Source organism: Cucumis sativus, chromosome 7 (genome assembly GCF_000004075.3).
Source record: "Cucumis sativus cultivar 9930 chromosome 7, Cucumber_9930_V3, whole genome shotgun sequence".
NCBI classification, from domain to species: Eukaryota; Viridiplantae; Streptophyta; class Magnoliopsida; order Cucurbitales; family Cucurbitaceae; genus Cucumis; species Cucumis sativus.
In genome coordinates, this window is record NC_026661.2 from 4,672,560 (window position 1) to 4,685,339 (window position 12,780).

General features: G+C 34.1%; 2 protein-coding genes across 2 annotated transcripts; one reads left to right on the forward strand and one right to left on the reverse strand.

Annotated features, from left to right (window-relative positions):
- The first annotated feature begins 783 nt into the window (after positions 1-783).
- On the forward strand, positions 784-4,389 carry LOC101210252 (receptor-like protein kinase 7). Its single transcript, XM_011660555.2, has 2 exons — positions 784-3,550; positions 3,659-4,389. The coding sequence occupies exons 1-2, from the start codon at positions 952-954 to the stop codon at positions 4,015-4,017; spliced, it is 2,958 nt and encodes a 985-aa protein (XP_011658857.2). The 5' UTR covers positions 784-951; the 3' UTR covers positions 4,018-4,389.
- A 79-nt stretch (positions 4,390-4,468) lies between these two features.
- On the reverse strand, positions 4,469-8,454 carry LOC101210501. Its single transcript, XM_011660556.2, has 10 exons — positions 8,215-8,454; positions 7,650-7,714; positions 7,519-7,565; positions 6,118-7,428; positions 5,970-6,039; positions 5,740-5,862; positions 5,519-5,644; positions 5,360-5,437; positions 5,067-5,284; positions 4,469-4,991 (listed from the first exon to the last, which is right to left on the reverse strand). Exons 1-10 carry the CDS (start codon positions 8,360-8,362, stop codon positions 4,775-4,777), a joined length of 2,403 nt encoding a protein of 800 aa, XP_011658858.1. The 5' UTR covers positions 8,363-8,454; the 3' UTR covers positions 4,469-4,774.
- Positions 8,455-12,780: the final 4,326 nt, after the last annotated feature.

Genomic DNA, 12,780 nt, shown 5'->3' on the forward strand with positions numbered 1-12,780 from the left:
TGTCCATAAAAACTTTCAACTTTTAAACTTTAATTTTCTTTTTTCCTTCACTAAATTTACTTTCTTTTCATAAATAAATAAATAACTCCTAATAATTTATTAATATTTCGAAAATAAATTCTTAGAGAATATTTTCTTTTAAACTTCTCTACAAACAGTGTGGGAATAATTTTTTGAATGAACCTCTTCTCTTTCACGTCTTTCTTTCTTTTCAAAGAGAGATTCCTTTTACGTCTCTAATTTTGGAGCAAATAAATCATTATTGGAATCAAACAAATTCATTTTCTTTCTTTCTTTTTGAAAGAGGAAAAAGATAAAGAATTGGTGCATATATCAAGAGAGAAATTAATTAATAGAATGAATATGAAAATCAAATAAGATGAGATAATAAAAATACATAGAAATTTGAGAGGGGAAAAGAAAAAAAGTCCAAAATGGTGGCTATAACATATTCCATTTAATTTTATGATTCAAATAGAAATAATAACAATAAATTCCAATTCCCATTTGACTAAAAACACAAATTTGTTTCTCTTTTTCACCCCAACAATGAAGTTCTTGGGGTTGGCCAGCACTGTGTTGCTGGTGAAAGTGATGATATTATATGTTCATTCCAAAACCAAAAAGACTATTTGGATTTTGTTCTTATGCTGGGAATTGGGCAGTCAAAGCTGGTACCTAACTAATTTAATTAAAAAGGCTTCATTTTTAACTGTATTTTAATGAAATTTTATATGAGACTTTAAAAAGAATGATTATGGGAAGATGTACCTTAAACTTCCTTACTGGTGAAAACAAAATTCTTCATGTTACACATGCAACGAAGCTTCAAACTTTGCGTCTCACAATTTTCTTCTTCAATCACTTTTCAACAATGAATGTGATTTCTCTTCTTCAATTCCCTTTTTTCTTTTTTCTCTCTCTCATTTCCCACCTCTTTCTTACTCTCCCATGACTAATTCACCATTTTCCTCCGGCCACCGTCCTCTTCTGCTGGCTCACTTCCTCCTCCTTTTTCTCTTCGTTTCTTCATTTTCCCTCTCCTATGGTGATGAACTTCAACCACTTTTAGACCTCAAATCTGCCTTTTCTTCTTCTTCTTCTTCTTCTTTGGCTTTTAGCTCTTGGATTAAAGGGAAGGATGTTTGCAGCAGCTTCCATGGCATTGTATGTAATTCCAATGGCTTTGTAGTAGAAATCAATCTCCCTGCTCAGAACTTGTCTAGGATTATTCCTTTTGATTCTATTTGCTCTTTGAAATCTCTTGAGAAGCTGTCTTTTGGGTTTAATTTTTTGTATGGGAAGGTTAGTGATGGTTTGAGAAACTGTTCTAAGTTGAAGTATTTGGATTTGGGTGAGAATTTCTTTTCTGGTGAAGTACCTGATTTGTCTTCTTTAGTGGGATTGAGATTCCTGAGTTTGAATAACAGTGGGTTTTCTGGAGATTTTCCATGGAAATCTCTTGTTAATCTTACTGATTTGGAGTTCTTGAGCCTTGGAGACAATACATTTAACCCAACAACTTCATTTCCATTAGCGATTCTTGAGCTTAAGAACCTTCATTGGCTTTACCTCTCTAACTGCACCATTTATGGTGAAATCCCATCTAGGATTGGGAACTTGTCTTTGCTTGAGAATCTTGAACTCTCACAAAATAAACTCACTGGTGAAATTCCTTATGAGATTGTGAACTTGAAGAATCTATGGCAGTTGGAGTTACATGAGAATTCCTTGACCGGGAAGCTACCAGTCGGGCTCGGTAACCTCACTGGACTAAGGAACTTTGATGCCTCATCTAATAATCTTGAAGGTGATTTAATGGAGTTGAGGTCCCTGACCAATTTGAAGTCCTTGCAGCTCTTTGAGAATCGATTTTCCGGTACGATCCCAGAGGAGTTTGGGGACTTTAAGGACCTTATTGAGCTCTCTCTTTACCGAAACAACCTTATTGGCAGTCTCCCTCAAAGAATTGGATCTTGGGCAGCCTTCGTTTTCATTGACGTTTCAGAGAATTTCTTGTCTGGACCTATACCTCCAGACATGTGCAAGCAGGGCAGAATGACTGATCTATTGATGCTACAAAACAATTTCATTGGTGGAATCCCAGAAAGCTACACGAATTGTAAATCTTTGAATCGTTTTCGTGTAAATAATAACTCTCTTTCGGGTGTTGTTCCTACTGGGATTTGGAGCCTGCCAAATCTTAGCATCATTGATCTTTCAATGAATCAGTTTGAAGGTCCTGTGACTTCCGATATTGGTAAAGCAAAAGCTCTTGCTCAGTTATTCTTATCGAATAACCGGTTTTCGGGTAACTTACCGGCTGAGTTAGGCGAAGCATCATCCTTAGTCTCAATCAAGCTCGATTCGAACCAATTTGTTGGTCCAATACCTGAATCACTTGGCAAGTTGAAGGACTTAAGCAGCCTTGCTTTGAATGACAACAAATTTTCCGGCAATATACCTAGCTCACTAGGCTCTTGCACTTCTCTTTCTACCATAGATTTATCTATGAATTCATTCTCCGGGCGTATTTCAGAGAATCTTGGTTACTTGCCAATTCTTAACTCCTTGAATCTGTCTAGCAATGAACTTTCAGGTGAAATTCCAACTAGTTTCTCAAAGTTGAAGCTAAGCAGTTTCGACCTGTCTAATAACAGGTTAATTGGCCAAGTACCTGATTCGCTTGCAATCCAAGCCTTTGATGAAAGTTTCATGGGAAATCCTGGCTTGTGTAGTGAGTCTATTAAATACTTGAGTTCATGTTCGCCAACCTCTAGATCATCCTCCAGCCATCTCACCTCGTTGTTGTCATGTACCATTGCTGGAATTCTACTGTTGATTGTGTCCTTCTTGTGTTTGTTGTTTGTGAAATGGAAACGTAACAAGGATGGTAAGCATTTACTGAATTCCAAATCATGGGATATGAAGCTATTTCACATGGTGCGCTTCACGGAAAAGGAAATCATAGATTCAATCAATTCTCACAACTTGATAGGAAAAGGAGGATCTGGAAATGTGTACAAAGTCGTACTAAGTAACGGCAAAGAACTCGCCGTGAAACATATATGGCAGTCGAGCTCTAGAGACCAAGCGAACAGCGGGACTAGTGCAACCATGTTAACTAAAAGAAAGACCAGGTCATCCGAATATGATGCAGAAGTAGCTACATTGAGTTCAGTGAGGCATAACAACGTGGTGAAATTATACTGTAGCATTTCGAGTGAGGACAGTAACCTGCTGGTCTACGAGTACTTACCGAATGGAAGTTTATGGGATCAGTTGCATACTAGCAGGAAGATTGAGATGGGATGGCAAATAAGGTACGCGATAGCTGTTGGAGCAGCAAGGGGCCTTGAGTATTTGCATCATGGGTGTGACCGACCTGTCATTCACCGAGATGTAAAGTCAAGTAATATTTTGTTGGATAGTGATTGGAAACCTAGGATTGCAGATTTCGGGTTAGCAAAGATTCTGCAGGATGGCAATGGCCATGGGGTTGGAGATTCATCTCATGTCATTGCTGGGACACTCGGTTATATAGCCCCTGGTTAGTTAAATTGAATTTACAGATAAAGATAAAGTTACTTGACGAAAGAAAGGTGATTTTCATTGCTTTCTAACTTTTACTGATTATCTCTTTACTTTGATGCCACAGAATATGCATACACGTGCAAGATAAACGAGAAGAGTGACGTTTACAGCTTTGGAGTTGTTCTAATGGAACTAGCAACAGGAAAGCAGCCCAATGAGGCAGAGTTTGGGGAGAACAAAGATATTGTACAATGGGCACACAGCAGAATGAGAGAACTAAAAGGTAATCTGAAAGAGATGGTAGATCCTAGCATATCAGAGGCTCAGGTGGAGAACGCAGTCAAAGTGCTAAGGATCGCACTTCGCTGCACGGCTAAGATTCCATCTACAAGGCCCTCCATGAGAATGGTGGTTCATATGCTTGAAGAGGCTGAACCTTGTAACTTTATTGACATTGTTGTCAAGAAAGAATGTGAAAACTAAAAGTAATCAGCAAGATTTGCATCATTACTACTGCAGTAGCAAAAGGAGAGCATTTATTGAGTTTAGTGTTAGGTCATAATAGGATTTCAAGTCTTTCTCAAAAAGCTTGGAATCATGTGGCTCCATCCGTTGACGAGGAGAAAAAGGTTTTGCCCCCTCTTCTACTTTTTCCTCTTGTAGCTTTTTTGCTTCATTAGATAGGAAGCATTTGTAAAATATGGCTGCCAATTTAAATCCCCAGTGGCATAATCTTTAAGTTTGTAGAATGTAATCATTGCAACAAAAGTATTTATTGGCTATGAAGAACTAGATTAGCCACCATCGTTACAATCCACCTCTTTTTCTGTTATAAACGACTTCCTGCTTTAGCTATGAAGTTCTACCCTATTCAAACTTTATAGAAAGATGAGATTAAAGTGAAAAATATTCCTTAAACTCAAGAGCACGGCTGTACGTAAACTTGTGACACAGTTGTACAATTTATAGAACAAATCCGGATCAAATAAGGTCATAGAACAAAATATACACTCAGAAATTCAAATTCTGCACAAGAATTGATTGACTATAATATGTATTTAAAAATGGGTAAGATACACGACTGGCATGCTATGCTTCAAATTCATACAACTTTCACACACTCCTTCCTCGCTTAGAGATGGTTGTGTATAAACTAAATGTAAGTTGTAAAATACAATTCAATGATTTAATTGAACAAACCAAAAAGAATTCAGCGTTGAACGAATAACTCTGGTGAGGATCACCTTAGCCAATTTTCTTGAGCAGCTCTCCTTGGTAGATGATTTCCATGAAGATTTGGCTCCTTTGGAATAGTTGCAGCAGGGCTCCTTTTTCGAGATAATGCCTCTGATGGTTTTCTAGCATCTTTGAGACTCGATATCTTCAGAGAGGTTTCTTTCCTTGCATTGTGTTGGCTAGGTACCAGAGAAGTTAATTCTTCTTTGGATGATATATCCCTTTAAGAATAGTTACCTGTGTCAGAACATCAGATGCTAGTAATTAAGGTTCAGAATGTTTGAAATTTTAGTTACCTTCTAGGCTTCCTAACTCTTTGCTGTATCTTTTTTAAGTTAGCCCTTTTCAAGTTGGCCTCTGTTGTCTTGGTTGCTCTCTTATTGCCAGGTTCAAGCTGACGACAATGTCTTGGTTTCTGGTGTTTTAAAGCAAAACAATTTTGTGAGTCCAATGTACATAACTTGTCTTCAGAATCTCCCTTTTTGTTGTTTGAGGAATCTGGTATTGTTCCACCCTGTAAACATCACGGATGTTAATCAACTGCATAAAAACAACTAAATTAATTCTCTTGAATATAATATCAGCTTACTTGTGGATCGTCTGGGAATTTGTTCTCTAACCTCCTTTGTTCATGTTCTTCCTCAACATGATTTTCACATTCAGAATTCTAGTAAAACGAAAAAAGAATTATATTTTATCTATCCACGGAGGGGGAGAGGGGTAAAAAAATTTATTGAAGAAAACTCACTTGATTCGTGCATTGATTATTTTTTCTTTGCAACTTGTCCCCATGATGCCTTCGAGATGCAGTGATGTCTTTCAAAGGACAATGAAGCTTTTTCCCCAAGTTTGCTTCCCTAAGTACACCTCTTTCCTAAAGCGCCACCCCAATGATATCAGATTAGCAATTTGAAGAGATGAAATAAAATAATAAGCTTGGTGGTAAATGAGAGGGACCAGTCCACATACATCGGTTCTTAGTCTGAATGGCTTGGGATTCGTGGACTTTGGTCTGCTGGGTTTCAGCCCATGAGAACCAACTGTAGCAGGAGTAGATTTCTCCTTCACGGTCTTCTTTAATACTTCTTTGACCTGCACCATTTTTATCTATCATCATAACAAGCAAAAACCGAGAAGGACAGTTATCATAGTAAAAAGAACCAAAGAAGTAATAGATGCAGTAGCATTCTCAAAAGAACCTTTGCCGCATTAGATCTCACAAGCTTGCCAAATGCCACTGTTGCAGACTGGTCGTGAGAGTTGTCTTCCCTGCAAGAGTTTCCTTCAATGAATTAATAATCAGAACAACATATTCAACTTGTACACGATTTTTGATCAGTTCATTACCTGTTGTCATTAGGTGCAACATTTTCATCTGTGGTGGTTTCACTCTCATGCTCTATATCATCATCAGAGGGTACTGCATTATCCTTACTTGCACTCACAACATTTTCTTTGTCATCACTCTCGAGTTTTGAGATATTCTTTTGTACTTCCCCTGATTTCATTCTCCCTTCACGATTGCATTTGTTATTCTTCTCAGGCTCCACTTCACACAGAACTGAGTTGAAATCAATTGCTTCTGAATTTTTCTCTGGATTTGATACTTTAGTATCATCATCAGAATTACTGTTCAGAGGCTCCACAATTTGTAAAACCTTTTCATCTCGATTACCATCACTAATTTCAGCTACATTTTCTTTATCATCACTCAACAGAAGTTCTAAAATATTCATCTCTAACACACCTGGTTTGACTTGATCTTCGTGATAGTATAATTGGTTCTTCTTATCCTCTACTTTACATTGGACAACCTCGGCATCACTTTTTTCCGAAATTCTCTCCTCATAATTTGAAATGGAAGTTCTATCAAAATCTTTGGATAAATTATCTGAATCTTCAGGTCTTGAAAGTCCATCTGGATTTTCGTCTTTACCCTTAGAAGAAACTGACAAACAGCACCCTTGCATTGAAACTTGCCTTGATTTTACATCAATATCCATATCACTGGCATCCTCATCAACTTTTTCTGGAGCAACGTGCTGGGGAAGAGGCGGCTTTATCTTCCTTTCTTTGCTTCTCCTCTTCAAAACCCTTACAGATTTGGCATCCTGGTGTTTGCAACCGTGTGTTCGTAATGAATCAAAAACTCGGCTCTTCACCTCACGTCCTCTGAACTGTTTCCGCGGAACATCCTTGGGCAATGACTGTCCATCCCGTAATACATTTTTCTCATGGCCTAAGACATTCTTATTTGCACTGTTAATTTCGAGTTTCTTCATTGCTGCACATATAGTTTTCACAGAGGTATTCACTTCTGTTGAAGTTCTCTTTTTTGTATCTTTCTTCGGAGACTGAAAGAACAAAGCCTTAGCTACTTTGGTAGTCTTTGGCTCTTCAGCTGATATTGTCTTAGAATTTTTAACACTCAGAAAAGCATTGGTATTGGAGTTAAGCTTCCTGTTCCTTGGAGTGGTCATTGCCTTGGCATGAGTTTGCTTTGGCTTTACGTTCGCAGTTGCAGCAGGCTTGGTGGTAGGCAATCTAGATTTAACTCTTGAATCCGCTATCCTTTTGGAAATGGAAGAAATCAGAGCTAGCCTTGCCATTCTAGACTTCGAAGACTTCGGAGGAGCTGTAAGTGGGCATTTCAGGTTCCTAATAGTTTCAAAAAACCATGCTATAACTTATCATTCGTGTGAAAAGAAAATAAATGTATGAAGAAGAAGAAAAATTCTGGATCCGGACCTTCTAACTCTCTGAAGCCGTACATTCGGACTTCTCGCTGCCATTACCTGTTTGATTCAACACTTCCTTACATGAAAATGAAACAGCAAAGTAGACAAGAAGTTTGCAGAGAAACTCAATCCATCACATACCCGCATTACAAAGTTTTTGTAAACGACATCAGAGTCCATTTCCTCTGGATGTGCCTCTTCACACCCTACATTTTTAATAAAATTGAAATTCAAGAGTACACAAAGAAGGGGGAAGCCCTCTGTTCTCGCAAGGAAATAAAGCAATGCAATTTTCAATTTGCGGCATCGAAGTCAAAACATAAATTATGGACTCTTCACTCAACAAAATGGATTTCAAATAAAAACAAAATGAACAGAGTGAAGAGCAAGCCAAGATAACTTAAAGAACTTCATCTCTCAGCTACTCTAATTCAAAAGAATTCAAACAAAATTCAAACATTACAACTCTCAGTAAACCCAAAACAGAGTTTTCTACTCCTACTCTTCTTCTTCACCTCCTTAAGCAGAAAATTCTAAAGCCAAAAAACGAAATCTCTCTCTCTCTCACAAACACACACACAAAAGCAGAGAACAGTAACGCAATGTAGTAAAAGAGAATTATCAGATAATTCCACTCCAAGAGAACAAAGAAAAGGGGCTTAAAACCCTAAGAAACAGTGAAAGAGAAAACTAATAAGGAACATACCGACTCGGGAGCAGAACCAGTAGCGATCATCGGGAACGTAGTGATCGGAAACGGTGAAGTCGACGAACTTAGGCGCTTCGATCATCTCGTAGAAATCTTCGCCTGAATCGTCACCGGTGGAGTTGACAGCTTGAGTATTCTCGTCCATGGTGGAAACAATGGAAAGAGAGAGAGAGAGAAAGGGTCTGGAAAATGGGAGTAACGATCGGAAATGAAGATGTGGAGATGGTGAGGTAAGAAAGGAGAAATTTTAAATCGGTGCGTTGATGGAAGTAGCCGTTGGAGAAAAGGGGACAGGCTGGTGGAAGTGAAGGGTATTTTCGGCATTTTGAATTTCCTTTTCGTCCGAATCCGAATCCCATGGGACCCGAGACCGAACCAATTTAATTTTTTCGGACCAAAAAAAAAGCCGATTTCAAAATTCGGCCCAAAACCTCCTTTAGGACAAACAAAATTCGCCATTTTTTCATACTTTTTCTTTTTCTTTTTGTTATCAACTCATTGCTTCAAAAACACACCTTTTTCTTTCAAGCATTTCTTCTAAATTACCCACAATTGTTATGAACAAATTTAAGCTTATTATGAGTAAAGCTCAACAATGAGCATTGAGTTCAAAGAAGCCTATGAGAATTTAGAGAGTAAGTATGAGAGAGCTCACGGGGAGTCCGAACTTCAAATAGAGTTCAAAGGAGAGAAATTTGGAGTGAACACGAAAAAAGTATATGAATCCACATGAAAAGTCGAGAGGTCTAGAATGATCAGTTTAAGAGAGCTTAGAACAATTTCGCGAAGCTATAATCTATAGAGAGCTTAGAGGATCACTTATAATAAAAGTTTCATAATTAAAGTTGTAAAGATCTAAAAATTCACAAGTACAACTATAATATATATATATATATATATATATATATATATATATATATTTAGGAATTGAACATAAAATATTTTCTCCAAAATAATAATAATAATGTTGGTGAGAGGATTTAATACTCATATCTACCAACAACTTTGTAGACTAATTAAGAGTCTTTAATGCCCACAATACCATTAAACCGCCAAAGTTTAGCTTAGTTCATAAGAGTTTAATTCAAAGCTAGTTTTCTTTTTTTGTCAAGTCGATTATTAATTAAAGTGGTAAATTTGAATCTCGTTGATCACACCCATTAGGTTATTAATGTTTTGTTTGATAACGTTTTGTGTTTCTCAGTTCTTAAGGTCTGTAATCAGTTTTTGATTCTTAATGTATATGTATATGATATACACATACTTCAAATATTGTTCATATTTGATATATAATGTTGTCTCTCACTCCAATCATTTAAATGATATCAACTTAGATGATCTTGTTATTATACATATACTGTAAACTTCAAGTTAAAAATTAACTCCACAAATATAAAGTTCATATTAAAAAAAAAAAAACTAGTATAATGCTTGTACTATATATATAAACCTAATATCAGATATTCGATTCTATCACGACACATACTTTCTCTAGAACCATCGAACTTAATAGCCTAAAAGCAAGTCTTGCTTGTGATAAGTTCACTTTCAATTTTTGTTACGTTGCCGTATGTATTTATAGTGATGTGACTTAGCTTTATAATTAAACCTAACTACCGAATCAAATTAGCATAGTGAATAAAATCAAGAATTTGAGTGGTAGCCCTTCAACACAATAAATAATAATAATATAGCTTTCTAAAATAGCAAATTAAAGTGATATATTTGTTGTTTTTTTTTCCTTCTTTTTCAAAATTTTAAAATTAAACTAAAGAGGAAGCATGCAAAATATATAATTATTTTCCTAAACTTTGTAAATATATTTTAGTTCCCTCTCTAATAAGAATTTATGTTTGTAAAATAATCCTTTTCAAATAAAAAATTTATATTTTTTACCCTTCCTCTAAATTAAAAGTCTAAGCTAAATTAATTAAAAAATGAAAACATTGCTTTGGAGTGAGTAATATTTATGGTAAGATGTTTATTGCCTTTTAATTAATTTCTTTTCTATGAGGAAAATATAAATAGTCTTTCTGTTTCTCATCCAACTACCTAATTAAAATACTCATAAAGTCAAAGAATTATTGAAACATTATAAATTTTAATCAACATGGTGAAAATAATTTTAAAATAAAAAATATATATAACAAATGCATTTAATTAAAAAAATACACGAGAAAAATGTGGATTGTTTTGTTTCTTTTTAAATATAATCACTGTTTCATAAGCTAATTTAATATAACACGAAAAAATGTTGAGAAAAATGAATATTATAAAATGTGATGTGTAAACCTACCATTGAAATTAAATAATAATAAGATAATTTTAAATTATTAACAAAACTTTTAGATAATTCTATCGTCGACTTATAAACTCGTGGATGTTCATCGAATTTAAAATTCTATCATGTTTTTTAAATATTTTACTAAATTTATTATTTACCATAATTTTCTTGTTTTAAGATTACAAAATGGTTTTTTTTTTTTTTTTGTTTAATCTAAAATTAAAAAGGGGGGTTTTCAACTTAATAATATGATTAATTAAGTTGGTGTTGTGATAGAATCCACTTGGCACGAAACTCAGGATTCCCCTTTAGGTTTTGTATGTAATTATTTTTAATTAAAAAGGTTTTTTTCAGCTTAATAAATATTAATTTAAGTGAAACCTTAATTAATTAATTCATTCTTAATTCATGTGTTAATAATATATATAATTAGTTGGTTACTATATATATATAGTTGCATTTTTATTAAATGAAATAATTACGTGTTTTGATGATGTTCAACGTGAGTGTCATTTATCAAATATAATATATGCTGCTATGTCTATTCTCTTAATTAAATATATATAGTCTCTTTCTCGAAATAAATATTTGTGTTTATTTATTTATTTGTGTGTGTTATATAGATCAAAACAACATAGATTTGAAAATACTAGGCGAAAGAAGGAAGAGACTTGAGTTTTAGGGTTTCTTTGAGCTCGTCTTGACATCGACCTCTCAACCTCATTCATATATTCTTGATTTAATAGGCCCACGACATGTCTAGTTCGACATACATGTTCACTTGATTTCTGAATAAAAAGGAAGCGACCCTAGTAAATTTGAAATGAAACATGAAGGATACTTTTATAATTTTGCCAAAGTTGAAGTCTTTTTTCTTTCCACTTTTCCAAATTATAATAAAATCCTATAGTATTTATTCAATAATTCAAAAGGTAATGAAAGTCAAGATTATTACATATGCAAGATTAATGATGATCAATTGTTTTAACCTTGGAGCCTCTTGAATACTATAATGATTTTATTGCCACCATCTATTTAATAAGTCTAGAGATATGGTCAATTCCAATAAATGTATTTGTTTCATTAGTAATAATTATCTTCTTTGTAATACGAGAATAATGGTCGTCTAACGTTAAAAAAAATGTTCATATATAATGTATACAACTAGTGATATACAACGTCTCTATAGTTAATCTTTCAAAAGTTTTCTTTGATTGAGGTTGTCCAAGGCAGGGTCCAAAATCTACTGACAGATCATCGAAGTTCAAATTAAAAGCACCAAAAAAATGCATAGAGGAGTGCACGTCCAAAATGTTAATACTTTAGGGTCTGAGCTGACCAACTAAGCTGATAAATATATACACATGTCAAAAAATGAAACGAACCAACATGAACTTAACTCAACTTACACCTGTATCTTCGTGTGAACAAGATTTAATGTCTATCATTGATATTTATAGATTCTAATAAAAGTTTATAGTTATCATGTATCAATCATCGATAGAATTTGAAAAATTTTGATTGTATGTTATAAATACTTTTAATACTTTTTCATTTATAATAATTTTTATGGCTAAAAAAAATGAAACATACATCTAAATGCCATTATTTAAAATGGCCATCACAAGTTGAGGTTGATCTCTCTCATACAAATCTTCAATTTTATGTATTTTTTAAAAAGAAAATTTTTAAGACATTATTAAAATATTTTTCTCTCCACACTCTTCACATGCAAATAATTAATTAAATTCTAGCCATCTAAGATAGTCAAATTTAATTTTATTATTCTACTTTACTTATATAACTTCAAATCTAAGTTCTATTTAGTATATACAATGTATTTCTTTTACTGCAACGTTTTTATTTAATATTTAACTTTTGAATGGAGAATTATTATTTGAGAGAACGAATCCCTAATATTACGAACAACGATAGTCAATTATATCATTAAACTACATATAATAAAAAAAAATCAATTACACACGTAGCTGAGCAATGATTTTAATAAATATATTATATTTTGACCATGTCCATGAAATTGGAATAGAAAACTTGCATGCTATAAATTATAAAAAGTTCTCTATTACCCGAAGGTGAAGAGAACCAACGTATATGAGAACTCTTATAAAGTGTATTTGTATCTAAACTAATCGAGTTATACTTCCTATTGACTATTTACTAACTAATTGAAATATTTTTAATTATGTTCTCATGGTGTCGTACGTGCGTTAATAATTAAGTATCTAGAGAAGTTGCCAGCAAAGCTTAATTTAATTCGT